This window comes from Rhopalosiphum maidis, chromosome 4, assembly GCF_003676215.2.
Source record: "Rhopalosiphum maidis isolate BTI-1 chromosome 4, ASM367621v3, whole genome shotgun sequence".
Taxonomy (NCBI): domain Eukaryota; kingdom Metazoa; phylum Arthropoda; class Insecta; order Hemiptera; family Aphididae; genus Rhopalosiphum; species Rhopalosiphum maidis.
The window spans coordinates 14,807,807-14,825,478 of record NC_040880.1 but is presented as its reverse complement, the minus strand read 5'-3'; the positions used below and the strand labels follow the sequence as shown (position 1 = coordinate 14,825,478).

The following is a 17,672-nucleotide window of genomic DNA, read 5'->3' as shown; positions in this document are numbered from 1 at the left end:
GCGGTGTAACCGTTGACGCGCGGTGGGGGTATGCACTTCGGCGGGTGAGAAATAGATATCAATAAAAATAATAAGACCCGCCAGGAACGGGGGAAAATCTCACACTCCGCGCTCCGGCGGCGGGCTGCCATTGGTCGGCGGCGGCGGACCGACGGCCAACACTATACACGCCCCCGTGGGCACGAGCCGCACGCCCTACACCGCCGGTGCGCCGGCACACGGGATCCAGTCTTGTTCGGGACACCAATGCGGCGGCGTTTCGTGCGTTCGGTACAATAACAATAGTATAATATCTCGTCGTACACGCCGATATCACACACTTACCCTTCAATACCCGGGTATACGGTCGTCGTCGACATACCGTGAACGCACATCGCCGATAGAAAATATCGTCCGACTACGATTCCTGTCGCCGCGTTTCGAGTTATATTTACTAGGTATACGATATCGGAAATACGCGTACCGCAATATATTTTTGTATCATTGGCATCGCCGAATGGTATACGTCCCGCGAGTGTATACAGACACATTTTTTTTTGTTTTCATAATCTTATACATCATTGTGTGTTTTTTTTTTTTTTTTTTTTTTTAAACAATATCGCGTTGTTCGTCACCAGTTGTTTTATTTTTGTTCCTATACAATATTTTCTTAAACCTATACGTACAAATAAGACATTCGTTATTAGTTCCGTTTTTCGATGTTCATCCGCTTTACAAACGTTTCTCACTGTAAGGTTACGAAAATATGACGGTTACCAATTACGGCATGATGAGGCCCTGTTTTACCGGATACCCATTTCAAGGCAAGTACTTATATATTATGCACATTATTATAAACATTATGCTATAAAATACCTATTCGCTAGCTGCTATACTCATGCGAGTTAATATAATTAATAAATATTATATAATATAGATCGCGGTAGAAAAATCGAACGAAATCAATCTATGATGGTGCCTGACAATCTATACCACATAAAAAAATTTAACCTAACCTATAGTGATACACGTTAAAACGTCCGTCGCTCTATATGTTATATTTTCTAATTTATATTAATTATTCTGCAGTATATGGCTCTATATTAAACCTCTACTCATCATCTGATCTCGTTAAACTATAGTTTTCCTTGTACGCTGTAACAGGTTCAGGGTGGGATTATAATTCAGTGTAAAAATAGGGTTTAAATGGATGCTTCTAGAACAGTTTACATATATTTTAAAACAGCTGTTTAAAATATATAAAATGTTTTGCAGTTCATAATGTATAAAATTTAAAGACGAAATTGTGATAAAATTATTACTATATTTTTCCAAGCCCTTATTATGATAGAAAACCGTTTTACAGCAAGTTTCAGTATGTATTATTCTAGGTCGTCTATGTGATTTGAGGTTGCTCAAATATTTACTACAGATAACTTAGGTTATAACTATAATAATAACTACATCACCATTCTATACCCTGGGTAAATAACAGTGTTGTTGGATAGAAATCAAGTGTCAAGAATCAAATACAATAAAAATTAAAAGCTTTATAGAATAATTATCTGGAATTTATTTTAGACTTTTCAAAATAAGTATATGTATAAGTACTCGTACGTATACTTACCCCAGAATAATATTGATCATTACATGGGTTTCATATAAATCTTCATTGAAATTCGTTTAAAACTCTTGCTGATTGTAAGTAAGTGAAATGTATAAAACGACTTATAATAAATATTTCAATGATTCGTGATCATATTATTATGTATTACAATTGTATGATACGTCAGAAAATATATTCATAGTTTATACCCACCGTGTCATGCCGACATGCATGCAAATACGGTTAAATTGAAGACACGACACGCGAGGTGTGCAGTATAAACCCAAATACATAGTTTCAAATGTTTTAGTTTATCGTAAAAAACCACTAATGGGACTCACCTCTGATATATTATATTATATACCATTTACTCCTTACCTATATATAAACTAAGTTTCCCCGAGATCCCTAAATCGATATAGAAAGCACCTAGATAATGTATAATACATGTGATGCGATATTAATTATTTTACTTACAACAATATATACATATATACTTATGTACAAGTACCTATGTTATGTCATTCCGTTATTTACCACTTGTGTGTGATGTGTCTACAGGCCAGGGCCGGGTGAACCAGTTAGGTGGCGTGTTCATTAACGGCCGGCCTTTGCCCAACCACATCCGGCTGAAGATTGTCGAAATGGCTGCGGCTGGCGTACGACCTTGCGTCATTTCTAGACAGCTTCGCGTATCACACGGATGCGTATCCAAGATTCTGAACCGTTACCAAGAGACGGGTAGTATCCGACCGGGCGTAATTGGCGGTAGCAAGCCTAGAGTCGCAACGCCAGACGTGGAGCGTCGAATCGAGGAGTATAAGACGGAAAATCCCGGAATTTTCAGCTGGGAAATACGCGACAGGTACCTTACATAATATGTTATAAATTAATAAATTCTATTATTACTTAGTACATAATATAATAATATAACCTGCACTATTTGAATATAATATTATAAAGGTATCTATATGTATAACGTATATACAATATACACATTATACATATTTTTTATATGTATATGCTATAAATGTACATCATTCTATGATGCACCAATGGCATCAAATCTATAATGTATTACTACTACTTACCTGCGATATATCACACTAGTGATATGCCTAATTCTAAAAAATATAATATGTCGGCATCGTGTTAATCCTGGCCCAAAATCGGCAATCCAAATTACTGTTAGAATATATATATATATATATTCAGCTATTTGTGCCTAAAACTGTACGCTGTTTGAAATCTTATGGCAGAATTAAAAATAATTCAAAAGCTAAATTTTATTTTAGTTAACTATTATATATGTTCATATTTGTGCATAATATAGTTGTTGTATAATAATATGACAAAGTAAATATAAATATGTATGCTCGATGTTTGCTCTGCTATATTTTCTCGATTAATACCCATATTTCGATTTAAATAAGAGATACCTACCCTATAATTTAATATATATATACGCACATATTGTTAAATTCTGCAATTTTTTTAGACATACTTAAAATATATCTTTGCTTTTGTCTATATACAGTGTACAATATATTATATCCTGTATATCGATTTACGTTTATTCGGTCTCTCCCGCAACAGTGTGTATTCGTATTATTTGTACATCGACTATTATTTGTTATACCAACAGATAATAGATATTTCAACACAAAACACATTTAAATAAGTTTGGTATATATAGGTACTATTAAAAAAGATGTTACATAATAATAATTATACCTATAGCCTAACTTATAACAAGCCGTGCCAAATACCTATATAAATGTACCTATGTATAATGTTAGGTAATATATTTTTATACTATTCATCGAGAATTAAAAATTATTGATTATCTATTGCATATAACTTATAAGATAATATAACAATATATAAATATTGTGACCACACATATTACACATACCATACAAAATAACTACCTAATAAGTTATGTAGTTAAATAAAGTGTACCTAACTGTCAAAGATAATTTTGAAAATCACGTAAATTACCTATGTAAAAGATAAACTTAAAAATATATTTTTAAATAAAAAATTAAAACTTGTAATTGTACATTAGTATATATTTATGATTATTTTTAAATAGTTTTAATATAGCATATATCTCATTTGCGTATAAATAATTATGACATTTTTCATTTTTTTATATCCCTTTTATACACATAACATATCATAGTAATTTTAAGGAGCCAATAACTTATTAATAATACCATCATCGTCTAATCAAAATTAGTCTACATTGCAGAGGCAACAACAATAGCATATAAAAAATGTTATAATAGACAAATATTAATGATAAATGAATACTTTCAAACGGCATATGGCTAATGGCAATATTATATTTCTAGCAGTAGCAGCCTTTTCTATAGGGTACACGTGTTCCTATTTACCTTTTGAACGTATAGTTATAATAAAATTATAAATTAATAAATATGTGAACTGTACTCGTACACGCCCATTGAACCAAATCGTTTAATTGTTATTATTATTTATGACTTGTACAGTGATAGGCTTCGCACAAATTTTTGGATATAAAATAAACGCGATGACAGTATAATATAAATAAAATATTAGGTGTACCTATATTATATATATTACCTCGCCGACCGAAATTTAATTGTCGCTTTCTCCGGAGGATTTTAATCGACCTCTCGAATAATATGTACTAATACATTTATACCAAAAAAATGTTTAAGGGCATACCTTTATAGATAGTCTTCGGATCCGTATTATTGTGTTTTAAGTATAATTTGTGTTATTAAGTTTTTAAGTGATTTCTTTGCTGTATTTCAAATTGAATAAAGCTCTAAGAATGATCCCGTTTTTGTTTCAGAAATGACAATGAGCCCGCCCAATATCACGATAATAAAAGGTTAGTGTTTACGTATTTCTCTTAAATTTTCAAACGGAACTCTTTTTCTTGTATAAAATAAAATAAAACTACACAGCAATGATTTTGGTTTATTAGTTTTAAAATGTATTATTATGTATGTTCTATATAAAAGGGACGCGTGCTCCGTGGTTTTTTTCCCAAACAAGACATAAAATCCACGTACTATGTATGTATACTTAATACAATCATCAGTTGTCAATGGGATGTTTTTTCTTTTATAATATAGGGTCAAGACTTTTTACCCTTGCTGCACCCTTTAAACATCAATTTTCAACTCACTGAAGGGCATTTAAATTTATTGACTCTAAACTGGCTCGCTTCTATACTATTATGTATATGATTGCTGCCGCTACATATATATATACAATGTATATACCTACATACTATACATATTTGGTGTACAGAGCCATAAATAACGGTTTCAGAATATGACCTTTGGATCCTTTTTCTTTTTTTTTGTCACTATTCAACTTCGATTTTTTTCTCTCAATCGTATTGTTAGGTAGTCCAGTATGTGTGCACTGCTTGGTTATTTCATGCTTGTTAAGACGTCGTACAACAATAAAATTCCGTACATAAATTAATGGTTTCTTAAAGTAGTCTGAAATTTATTTCTACACTTGTCAACTACTTAAACATAAAAACTGACCGTCCGTTGGTTATAATATTATGTGTATATAGATATGATGCGTATATAATACCTTAAATGTCTTAAAATTCCAGCCCCCCGTAGGCATTATGAAAATTGTTAGCTTATGAAAAAATACAACTTTGCTTATAAAATAATATTTTATTCGTGATGCATGCAGTACTATATAGATACTTCTGGTTCATATAGTTTTGTGGAATAAAACATATCTATCATACTTACCGTAGTAAGATTACATGTATTGCAGTGTACAAACACCTTTCCGAATACAGCGCAAATTATTCTCATTATATAACGTTACAAATGTCCACTTGGTCTATTGTTTTCCTCTTTCATCGGTTGTGCAATCCAATTGTTTTCAATTATTACGCAATTATTCGACGTTATTATCATAATGTAATAATATAATACATTGTGACACGTCTGTATGCGTATACATAATATATATCGAATCCCTCTCTTCCGGACATCGTTATTTCTTATTTTTACAATACACCCGAGTATGTCCTTATTTTGTGGATTTTTTTTATTTCAAAACAGTTTTCTACCGGTATTATAATACTACCACAGTAGGGGGATGTTACCGTTTCATTTTTTTTTCTGTTTTTTTGAATTCATTCCTTTCGTTTTTATTATTACGTATTTGTTATTATTTATTATTATTATTATTTTTTATTTCTGAACAAAAAGATAAATACAGTACTGCCGTTTTTCCAAACACAGTAGGAGGGCCTTTGCATGGGTTTTATTTAGAACCTTATTTATAGGTATAGTCGAAGAAAAATATATTTACAGAACGTTTTATCAACTCTCCATGGAGTATTGCAATACTGCAGCCTATGTAGCTATTATATGCACCTATATACGGCAGCGCAGGTATATATATATATATATATGACTTAATACTTAAACCAATATTTCTACATAATATCCATCGACACTAGTGAATAATCGAGAGTACGTGGGTGTGAATAAGATGATAAAACAAAGTATTTAAAATACACACCAATAGTTTCACCTGGGAAAAAATACGCGTCTTAATTTATAATTAATAATACGTTATTATACTGTGCAATAAATCGTGGCATCAATAATTTCTCTATATTATTTTCTCTATTGTTATAGATTGATTAGAGAAGGATTGTGTGATCGAGGAAGCGCTCCGTCTATTAGTGCAATATCAAGGCTTTTAAGGGGCCACGATGGGGATGATTCGGCTTCAGAGAAAAAAGTTAGCGACGGTAAGTTTATTTTACCTTTCAAAAAGTATATACAATATACATACGCAATATACATGTTATTTTAATTATGGCTACTACAGCTACAATTAAACATACATGTTTATATTGTAATTATATTTAAGGTATAAATCAAGTATGGGATCTGAATACAAAACTCTTGAAGACAAAAATATTTGATAATGCCCTTAACAATTTGTAACTTATGCGTATACAATCATGTAAATCATACATGGGTTTAATAGATCATATCATTGATCGCCTATTAAAAATTACTATCGTAATCGTCAAAAAAAAGTCTACCAATTTTAAAATTCAAACAATTTAAATTATTCATAAATACATTTTCATTTGGTAATATTAAATATTAGAATTTGAAATTGTGATATTAAAATGAAAGTTCGATAGTCCATTAATAATTATTCTTAGCACATGAAGTTATTTTTTCAACTTGATACTTTTTCAAATCGTTAATATTGTGGCCGTGACAACACATTTGCGAAACATTTTTTTTCTTTCTTAGTTCTCCTCTGTAATGAAGCGATAATAAAACAGTTTTTATTGTGTTTGGCATTCGTTCAGACGTGTATATATATATGAGTATGACTTTGATGGAATGGAAGCCGTATACTCTATTACTGCAGTATTCCGCCGTTAAACATTTATTATAATTCCAATATGTGAACTAGGGATATTTAAATTGTCGTTGTAAAAAATTTTAGTGACCACGTCGCCATATAACCACGTAACAATAGCTTTTGAATGGTATTGAAATGATAAGCCACACAAGTCGAAAACCTGATTGATATGAGATAATGGTTTCGTTTAAAACCATTAAAACATATTTTTTTATTTTTTCCTTCCAATCGGTGGATTATATTGTACCTATATATTCTAACAGATGAAAACTCAAAATCCATTACTTGAACAACAAGTATGAAATAGTGCTTATTATAAGATAAGTACATGCTATAATATTGTTTTTAAAAATCGATTAAAACCGTTAGACGGAATTTTAACAAATCAATATGTTAAAACACTATTATTTTTAATTTAACATACATGTGTTTGAAATTCATAAACATAAAATCGAACAATCCCATGTGTGTTTGTTACGTATACCACGTATATTAAAATAAACGACGTACGACATTTAGATATGTATAATAATATAATGAGGGGAATCGATAAGATTATTTCCGTAAAACCTTTTATTTAAAAATAATTTTTGATATTGAAATCTTATAACTCATCCATGGGTCAAAGATTGAACAAAACCATAAAAATATAACATAAAACTTTTACTGTCGTGCACAACTTGCGTGAAAAAAGGTCAAATGCAGCTTTAAACAAAATGTAATCGAGCAGAAAATATTATTAATATGTCCTGCTTATACGTGCACTTATGTACAAATTATGACAATATATAAGTATAATACTAGGTAGGTAATATTGTTCGATATCGATTTAGGTTTGGACATTATTATATCTGCAACGAGGCGGCATTATCAAAACCGAACGGCACGGCGGCGGCACGCACTTTGCCTCGGTATCACACACCGACACACCTGACGGTCGTTTACAAATTGTGTGTCGATACAGAATATCATCATATTATATAGATTTATAATACAATCATCGTCTCCGACTCGTATTCACATCGCGAAAAACCGATTCTCGTACCGCAAACGTCATTAGTATACACTATATACATCAATATCCATGTACACAATATATAACAATAATATAATGATGATAATGATAATAATGCCAATGATGGTACATATAATATACCCGCCGCCGCGACGACGACGTATAGCGTAGTTATTGTTATTTTAAAAACCATTACCCGGTTTTGGGTTTTGGCCGCCACCGACGGTTCGTAAGCGCCTTCGACTCTGTGTGACCGCATGCCGCCGCGACGCCGCCAAAAACCCACAGCGAAGTTTTTTTTTCCTAAATTATTATGAAAAATGATTTTTCGTCTCCCTCCGCCGCCCGTGACGTGCGACTAGTAACAGTGAGACCTGTAACAGTGCGCCGCCTTTTTTCTTTCCCAACTCATCTACACACACACACACACACACACACACACACACACACACACACACACACACACATACATACACACACGTAAGTACTAATAATGCATCACGAAAATACAATAAAACAAAAACAAGTGATCGCTGGCAAAATATATTCGTTGCCACCGCCGCCGCCGGTCGGTCTCTTTGTGTAACCCAATCGTTGCGGTCTGCCGAAATTACGTACTTCAGTCATCCGACACTTTCGAATCCTAAACTGTTGTGGTGTATGTGTGTGTTCGTCTCGGCATACGTTTAGTCGGATGGTATACTTACAATAATAATAATATATGTACAGTTGCTCAAAAACCCTTGCTCGTTTTGAATGATCTATATAACATGGTTATATTAATACGTTCATTCCACGAAATTCGTTTTACTCGGGCGTTTCGTAAACATTTTTTGAAATTTGGACATTCTTGTAAAATGAACTAATTATCGGTCATCGACTCGCCGTGCTGATTATAAATCATTGATAATAGATACCTAATGGTAAAATATGTTCGATAGAGGCTATCGATATAGGTATTTTTATATTAGGCATTATCATATGGTAGCCACATAATTTATGTCTATATAAAATTCATTACAAAAAAATTAAATTCAAAATTGTTAAAACAAAATAGAAGCGTTTTATACATTACTTTGAGCATTAAACAAAATGTATAACGTCACTGTTTTAGGAATTGCAATTATATGCAATGTATAATTTTTATAGATAATGGTTAAGAATGTGTATGATTACTAAAATAATTTAATTTAATTTTAAAATGAATAATTATTATTATTATAGTTACCTATTACATAAGTTGATGTCCAAGTAGGTAAAATTATTAAACAAACTGTAGCGATTTGCTCTATTTTTATGAGTATTTCAAATACCTATTGGAAACCATTTAATAACAACACGCAACGTTAAATCTTAAAAGTGAACACTCGAATTCTATTTCATATGATATTTTTTATCATAATGAATAATTTGTTATAAGAATTGTATGCGACGTAAAATCGCTTTATGTGTTGTGGAACATATTAGATTCCACGTGGGTAAAAATAAAGGCGCTTGATTTTTTAATTTTTTTTCCTTATTTGTTCGATTTAAACAAAATTTCATTCTCATGCGTTACAATATGTTATTCAGGCAAAACTTCAGACGGTTCAGACTGTGATTCGGAACCGGGTATACCGCTAAAACGCAAACAGCGCCGCAGCAGAACCACGTTTACTGCGTTACAGTTGGATGAGCTGGAAAAGGCGTTCGAGCGCACCCAGTACCCAGACATTTACACTAGAGAAGAGTTGGCTCAGCGCACCAAACTGACCGAAGCCAGAATACAGGTGACAATATACGAATTTATATATTACGAGAAAAGTAGAAAAATAGACAATGTATAAAATGTTCTGTGTAGGCGGACATTGGACAATAAGTAAAATATGAAATTATATTTCAAGTTTAAATCAAAGATAAGTTATTAAGAAGTTTAACTTCAAAACTTTAAACTATAAAAATAAAAATAGTCTTATAAATAATATGAATATTTATATTGTACAATAGTTTATTGCAACAATTCGTATAATCTTATGTAAAAACTAGAATTATTATATTTTTTCGTATTGAATAAAATGCGTGTTAATCGTTCCCCTATACTGTGGTCAATTTCCACTCTTTACGCACTAAAGAAACGTTTTAAAATGTTCTTATATAGTACAATTTATTAGTTTAATTCGACATTAAATCGTTAAAATGATTTATGTATATCGGTGAATATAGGTAAATTGTAGGATTTGTTTGTTTCTTTATAGTGCACGATGCTCCAAATTTATAGTACACCAATAGCTACAATATATTAATCCATTTCTTTCAATGACGAATTTAAAAACAATATTTTAAAATGCATATCCAGACAATTTCTTAAACCTTAATTTTCTCTGCAGGTATGGTTCAGCAATCGGCGCGCCAGACTAAGAAAGCAAATGTCTAGCAACACCGGAAGTTCCACGCCAGGTTCCGGTGGTTACGGCATGGGATTGGCCCTCGGGTACTCACCATCCGCTCAGCAACAACAGAACCAACAACAGTCGTCGGGCCCGAACTCGTCATCCACGCCCGCTTACATAATGTCACCGCAACAGTTGCACGAACCGTACAACACGACGCCGGACGGATACAAAGGTATGAGGAATCATGCATACTATAATTTCACCATTATAAAATATGTTTTTATTTATTTTATTACCCAATTCAATCTAATGTGCGTTTGAAGAGCAAAAAAATTATCCTGAAATTATTAAAAAAATATATTTAATTTCTTACATACCTTTTATATAAACGCATTTTACGAGTTAAATAACTAATTAGTTGTATATAGGTGTCTACTATAAAATTTGAATACGATTTTTGGAAAATTTGAAGCGTTCCTCGTGACAAAGTACATTATTTAATACTTAGTACATAGTTGGTCAATTGGAACTTGCATTACATACGATAATAATATACTTATTTGCAGGTTTATTATCGTTAGTTATACTAATAAATTATTATTTTAAACATATTTATAGAAACTGACGATCATCATCATCAGCAACAGCAGCAGCAACAACAGCAACAGCAACAACAGCAGCAACAGATGATCAAGGACGAACATCAGCAAAACAACATGATGTACAGCGGTCTAGGTGCCACGTCATTAATCGACCACGAAAACAGGCCTCATAGCAACATCAGCACCGAAGCAGCAACGGCCACGTCGTACATAGGAATCGCGGGTGGTACATATCCGACCACGCCGCTTTACACGTCCACGTCGTCGCTGCTAACTTCTCAAGTAAGTTTTCATACTACCGTAAAACAGTATGATTCACGTCACTCACCGATTCCATCGTGATCGTTTAGAAACTAAAAAGGGGATGAATAATATAACATGTACATTAGGATCATATAATTACGAATTAAACCCTTTCGTAGTTCATACATCATATTATGACATTTTGTATGCGCACCGTTAGACGTTATAAAGTGTCTATACCATATTTTATAGATTAACTTTCATAAATAAGAAAGAGAGGTACCATCTTCAAAATTATATCCACCCTAACCTTTATAGTTTTGTAAAACCATTTTTAAGAACCATATTATCCTTATACAAGTATATATACATTTTAATAACTCAGAAACTATTTGTTCTAATTTATATTAAATTATATTAAACAATTTAAAAAATCCCTGATGAATAATTAGTAGAAAAAAAGGATGGTTCTCATTTAAAAAATAATTTGGTATCACCGCATGTTTTAAATGGTGAGAACGAAAATATACTGTATATTTAGAAGTTTCGATAATTAGAATACATTTATTTGAATGAATTATTTATTATCAGAGGAAAAATTAGGACAGGCATACTTGGTAAATGGTGAATCGCTTTGCATATATAATATATTATACCACATTCCGTCGTAGCTGGTTTCGTTTGTTGTAGGTAAAGAAGGTATCTAAAACAACTAAATTAATAAAAACAGTAAAATGTTACAATTTCATCGGAACGTTCGATAGGACTATAACATTACAATACTATTAATCTTCTCATATTATAAAACGGGACGCGCACGTGGTAACATTAATGATTTTCTTTCTGGAAAACGTATATTTCCGCCGCCGTCATGCTTATAAGTTATAATATTATTATGCACTCTCGTATACGTGCTATACACCTATATATATATATATACACACACGTAATAATACATTTCCATGATGCCCGACCGGTCACAGGCTGCGAGGACGTCGTAAAAAGGGTCTCGCGGTGACACCGTTTACCGGCGGGGTAGCTGAGTTATTTATAACCGTATATTATAATATATTATTATCGTGCTGCGGTGACGAACGCCCCCGCCGCTCGTGATATATATATACATAATATTATAACGTTGTATATGCATTATCGTCGAGTATGGATCGGTCTCGCCGTCACATAACATATAATATCTGTTTCATATTATCATAATATAATATGCATGTGTATACGATCGCCGTCGTTAAATAAAATATATTGTTATTATTATTATAATAAATAACGCGATTCGACGACGTTACCACATTATCCCAATCACACGGGGCTGGCAGTATTTTCGATAGACCACGCCACCGCAGTATTAACTGCGGGTATCGTTAAACTATACCACGCCGGTATCCGGTATTAAGAATGCCGCAGGTATAGTAGGTATACCGTGATCCGGTAATAACCGATGTATCCGAAATTCCGGGCCAAATTTCCGGCCAGAGCAATCGTCGAAAATAACGTATTTGTGTGAGTCTGAGTATTGTATTTGGAAAATAAAATATAGTCCACCACTTTTGCAAAAATGTATTTTATCGATGAACCTCTGATCTAAAACAGCGTACAACACTAGTACCTTTTTTCCACTCCGTGTTCCTTTTGTAAAATCTCTCTCTCCCTTCCACCGTGGTATTAAAAAATGTTACACTTCATTTTTAAAATAGGTATTATACATTTTTCCAGACACAAGTATTAAAATTTGAAACCCCAGCAGTGTGACCTATACACAATATATTCTATTCGGTTAACAATTATAGTAAATATAAAGTTTTTATAATTATATTTTATCGTTTCACCTTGCAGATGGGACAGTTGAACGGAAGCGGTCAACTCTCGCAATTGCACATTGGTTCGGGCGGCGGCCATCACCAAGCCTCGTCGCCGAACTTGCTATCGGCCGCGTCGCAGTCCTATCAGATCGGTTCAGCGGCTGCCAACTCGGCTCCCACGATGATCACGCACCATCAACTGTCTCCGGTGTCGGCCAACATCACACTCATGGGACAATCGAACGGTAAGTCAAAATATCAGTATACATCCATCACTCCTAAAGTCCTAACTGCGACCCTTATTCGGCTGAAGCGTATGCGTGTGATGGGGAGCTATATAGGGTATATAATATACCGTATACTCGGGGATGGATTCACCCTTTTGACCGGCTATTGGACTAAAATAGAGTACTCCTGTGGGTATAATAATATATATAATATGGACTTTTCTACTTTTCAACAAGTCCGATGCAGTTGACTGCGCTCGCGTATATTTTGTACCTTTCTTCTTTAGACGCACCATTTGATTTTAATATTTTTATAATACCTTTTATTCGTTAATCGAAATAATATGTACTTACGTTAAATTATATAATTTAAACTAAAATATATTTATACTTAATTGTTTATCTTATAAATTAAACTAAATTTCAATAGCCGTAAACACATACCTACGACAACTGGGTATAAAATATTATAATTACTGGTTTGGGTACAACTGCCACATCGCGCACAACATGAAACAATTTGGAAATTGATATTTACCACACGACTTTTGGTTATATATTAACTTTCACATATTATTGTCATTATCATACGTTTTAAAATAATTTATTAGAAGTATCCAATTATTTTTGTAATTAAATAAAATTAATTATTTTTGGTAAGTATGATATTTGTGGACGCGTGCATCAAGTTTAATAACTGAATAATCATATAATATATGAGGGCGGGGCGTCGGGCGTACCAGACTGTACCAGTAGTAGTCGTCACAGTACGATTTTATTCCATGTATAAAACGCGAGTAGGAGCCCGTGGAGTATTAAATAAATGATCATAAAATTCATAAACAATCTGTTCGCGAGTTTTACTTTTTATAAGTGTGTGGCTTTTTTCCCGATGGCACTTTATCAGACAGGTTTTTATGCCTATACATAATAGCATAACAATTTGTATGCAGTATATTGTACATATTATATACTTATATTAAAAAATCGGATATCGATTCTGTATAGGTACTTCAAAGTTTACAAGTGTCAGGTTTAGAATTTACTAAAATCTTAAAACACATAATTTTCGTGAAGAATAGTTTTCGCTTTTCACGAATGTTCTCATACAAGAAATTATTTTGGACAATACATCACATTTATACCTCTTCTATTCACTATTATTGCGTATCACACGTATTCTTCGGGATACATTTACATTTTATCTTTATCGTACAGTTGAAAAGGCTGGTAAAAGGAATAACAATTCGATTTGTGCATTATTTATCTGTGGGTTAGTGTAATATTTACGTCGTGTGGTTATATCATATCCAACTGAATTATAAATGTCTATAATATCTCCATATACCTGTATACTGAAAGTTGGACTTTTGCAAACAGGAGCGAACGGTGGCGAAAGCCTGATCACGGTGTCGTCGTCCGAACTAGTGTCCATGCAGAGCCCGTCCAGCTGGTCGTCGCTGGCCAACCACCACGGAATCGGCATCGGCGGCGGAGGCGGCGTCGGCGGACACCATCAGATGCCGCCCATGAATCCGACTCGGATAAGCCCGCAGCCCGCGCTCATACCGACTGCTTGCATGGGCGGTCAGATGAGTCCCACTTCGGCTGCTTACTACCAGCCCCGGCAAACGCACCCGCCGTTCTACACGTGGTACTGATCTCCCGCTCCCTCCGGGTGATCCAACTAGCTCCGACGATTTTTCGCAGGTTTCTTCTATCCGAACGAAAATTCCGCCTGCCCACAACCCGCCAGGTTTGCCTGCAGAAGTTGCGGTACCCTGAACGTGTCCCGCAGTGATATCGATACGTTCGCAGGTTTAAAAAAAAAATTGATTTTCTCAAGTCTCGTGCCGGTGCAGTTAAGTTCGTTGTACGACGAAGTACGTCATCGTCGTAGATTCCTATAAATGCGTACACACATCGATTACCAGCGCAGCGTGTCGATTAAACATATGTAAATTATTATCGTTGACAGACGTCAGTCTGAAGTCCTGGAGGCGCTGCAGATTCGTCCTGGATAAACGAGCGCACATAACATTATAGCCATATACCAATACTGATATTATATAGTAACGATTCATAAATAAAATATTATATGTACACAAACCAATAATATTATACAAATCGATTTTTTGAAAATCGGACGTGAACAGCAATACAAGATGAAAAAAAAACAGACTAGTGAACAAAATTACGGTCTTTTTTCCGCACTGCAACACACCCGCCATACAATTATTATCGTAATATCGTTTACAACATATCGGCTCATAAAAATGATTGTAGAACTCGTGTTCTGCGTCGTGAATATTATAACTCATAAGTTATAACACATGGCACATGATATTTTTTTTTCATTTGAACGTTGCGTGGCGGCCGCGCTGTCATTCGTCGAGAGGGACGTTTTCGTTTGATCAGAACTATATTATAAAATAATATTTTAAGATCTATTTATTATTACATCATAATAAACGCACCGGATCGCGGTGACAATAATATAGTATTGTATACCTACACTTATATATATATATGATGCGATGACGATAACTCAAAAGTGCCACAATGCCACATTCCGGATTGTATGGTTATTATTATTTGCTCTGCGTACGGCTTAAGGGATGCGACTTATAATGCACTTATAGGTACCTACTATACAATGTACGAGACACACAATGTAATATAATAATAATAATACCATGACACGACGTGCACACCTATGTATACGTGTGTAATATCATAGGTATGATATTATTATTATGTACTGTTGCGGGTACAATTATTGTTGTCGGTAGTCGATTTTCAGAAATAATACAAGTTCAATGCCAGTCGCCAGTGATCGTCGTCCCTTGGCGGAGTGTGCGGCGGCGGGGTGTGATCGAGTGAAAGAAACAAAAAAAAAAATAAACAAAAAAACAACCGTTATCATTTTGATAGGTCTTCCGGTCAAGTATGCGGAGTTTATGTGTGTTTGTATAGGTATTGTAAATTGTGTACAACATCGGTACGTACAATACGATTGTATGTAGTAGGTAGTTAACATGTGGTAAACGTCACGAATTCTTTCATCTCACTCGCCCATCCGCCCACGACAGTGCATGGTGAACGGGACTCTCTCTTGCGAAACGTACTCGTGTCGTACCACACTCGCTAGCTGACCATATAGTCATGATAAAATGATATATTTAATTTATGGTCGGAGGTCACAGGAAAAATCGAATTGTATTATTACAATGACTATTATACCTGCGCAGCTTGTCGGCTTTACTATGTATATATAATATAATATATGATGTAACATAAAAATACATGTGTGAGTTTGTTTCGATATATATAGGTTTAAGTCTCAAACTTTAACATGATAATTATTGTAAAATGATATATACCTATATGTATATAGCGTTTAATTTTCTTGTTGGGTAGTCCAAGTAATTTTTTTGTATGTTCCTTATATTCATTATACTTTGTATATAAAAATTTTTTGAGCGTAAACTGTTGACGCTGTGAGGCAATTAGACCCGATTCCTATTTTTTTGTTTTTACATTTTTGTATTTAATTACCGCTTTAAAATTAAAACGCGATTACAATTATTATATAATATAGTAATATTAAAACGATACCTGTGTGTATACACTATTGTCTATTACCTACTAATAATTCATTCCGGTGACGCGATATTTACAGTAAAGTCAAACAAAAATCGTTTATATTATACATATGTCGATAGATAAAAACATTAAAAACTAATAAAAATATCGATTTATAATGCCCACATGATGATATTGTATTTGTATTGTATAACATATTACTATAAATATTATGCATAATATTATAATGTATTTGTATTGTATATTTTTGTTTCAAACTATTCCGTTTGTATGTGTTTTGTGTAAATATACGCGCGTTTGTCGAACGGTTCGTTCTTATACTTCAACACCGGTCACTACGCAGATTTTAATGTATTGTTAATTTTGTTGATTCTAGCTAATTTTGTACCTTGTAAGCAGACGTCACGCGTTTTCGTCTTACGTTTAATTATATTTTTTGTCTATAAAATCTTTCATTTCACCCATCTCTCTTTTATTTTTAGTTACGTATTTTGTTTTCTCCTGTATACCTTATACTTAATTATAATAACATAATATACACGATGACTAATAAATTGTAAATTTTACAGTCTTAAACATTTTTGTTTTTAATTACAACCATATCATATGTGTATACTAATATACATCCTGCACAACGATTAGACTTCAATCTTGTTTATGATCAGACCGTTTATAATATGTTTGCTATATACATTTATAAATATACAATATTATATTATACGATACACGTAATTCACTCGTTAATCCACTGTACGGAAATCGACATTGTAGCGCAGCA

General features: G+C 33.4%; 1 protein-coding gene across 2 annotated transcripts; it reads left to right on the top strand.

The window, feature by feature from the left end:
• The first annotated feature begins 593 nt into the window (after positions 1 to 593).
• Positions 594 to 17,427, top strand: LOC113560381 (protein gooseberry-like). 2 transcript variants are annotated; one of them, XM_026966217.1, is made up of 9 exons: positions 594 to 803; positions 2,147 to 2,450; positions 4,428 to 4,466; positions 6,262 to 6,377; positions 9,600 to 9,796; positions 10,394 to 10,631; positions 11,018 to 11,283; positions 13,096 to 13,306; positions 14,669 to 17,427. In XM_026966217.1, the coding sequence occupies exons 1-9, from the start codon at positions 746 to 748 to the stop codon at positions 14,947 to 14,949; spliced, it is 1,710 nt and encodes a 569-aa protein (XP_026822018.1). In that variant the 5' UTR covers positions 594 to 745; the 3' UTR covers positions 14,950 to 17,427. The 2 variants fall into 2 exon arrangements, with proteins under 2 accessions (XP_026822018.1, XP_026822019.1); XM_026966218.1 differs by lacking the exon at positions 4,428 to 4,466.
• The last annotated feature ends 245 nt before the right edge of the window (positions 17,428 to 17,672 follow it).

Excerpts from the sequence above, each read along its gene's own strand:
- LOC113560381 (XM_026966217.1), top strand. The coding sequence starts at position 746 with ATGACGGTTACCAATTACGGCATGATGAGGCCCTGTTTTACCGGATAC. Across the intron at positions 2,451-4,427 it reads AGCTGGGAAATACGCGACAG|AAATGACAATGAGCCCGCCC; the intron begins GTACCTTACATA and ends TTTTTGTTTCAG. Across the intron at positions 9,797-10,393 it reads TGACCGAAGCCAGAATACAG|GTATGGTTCAGCAATCGGCG; the intron begins GTGACAATATAC and ends TTTTCTCTGCAG.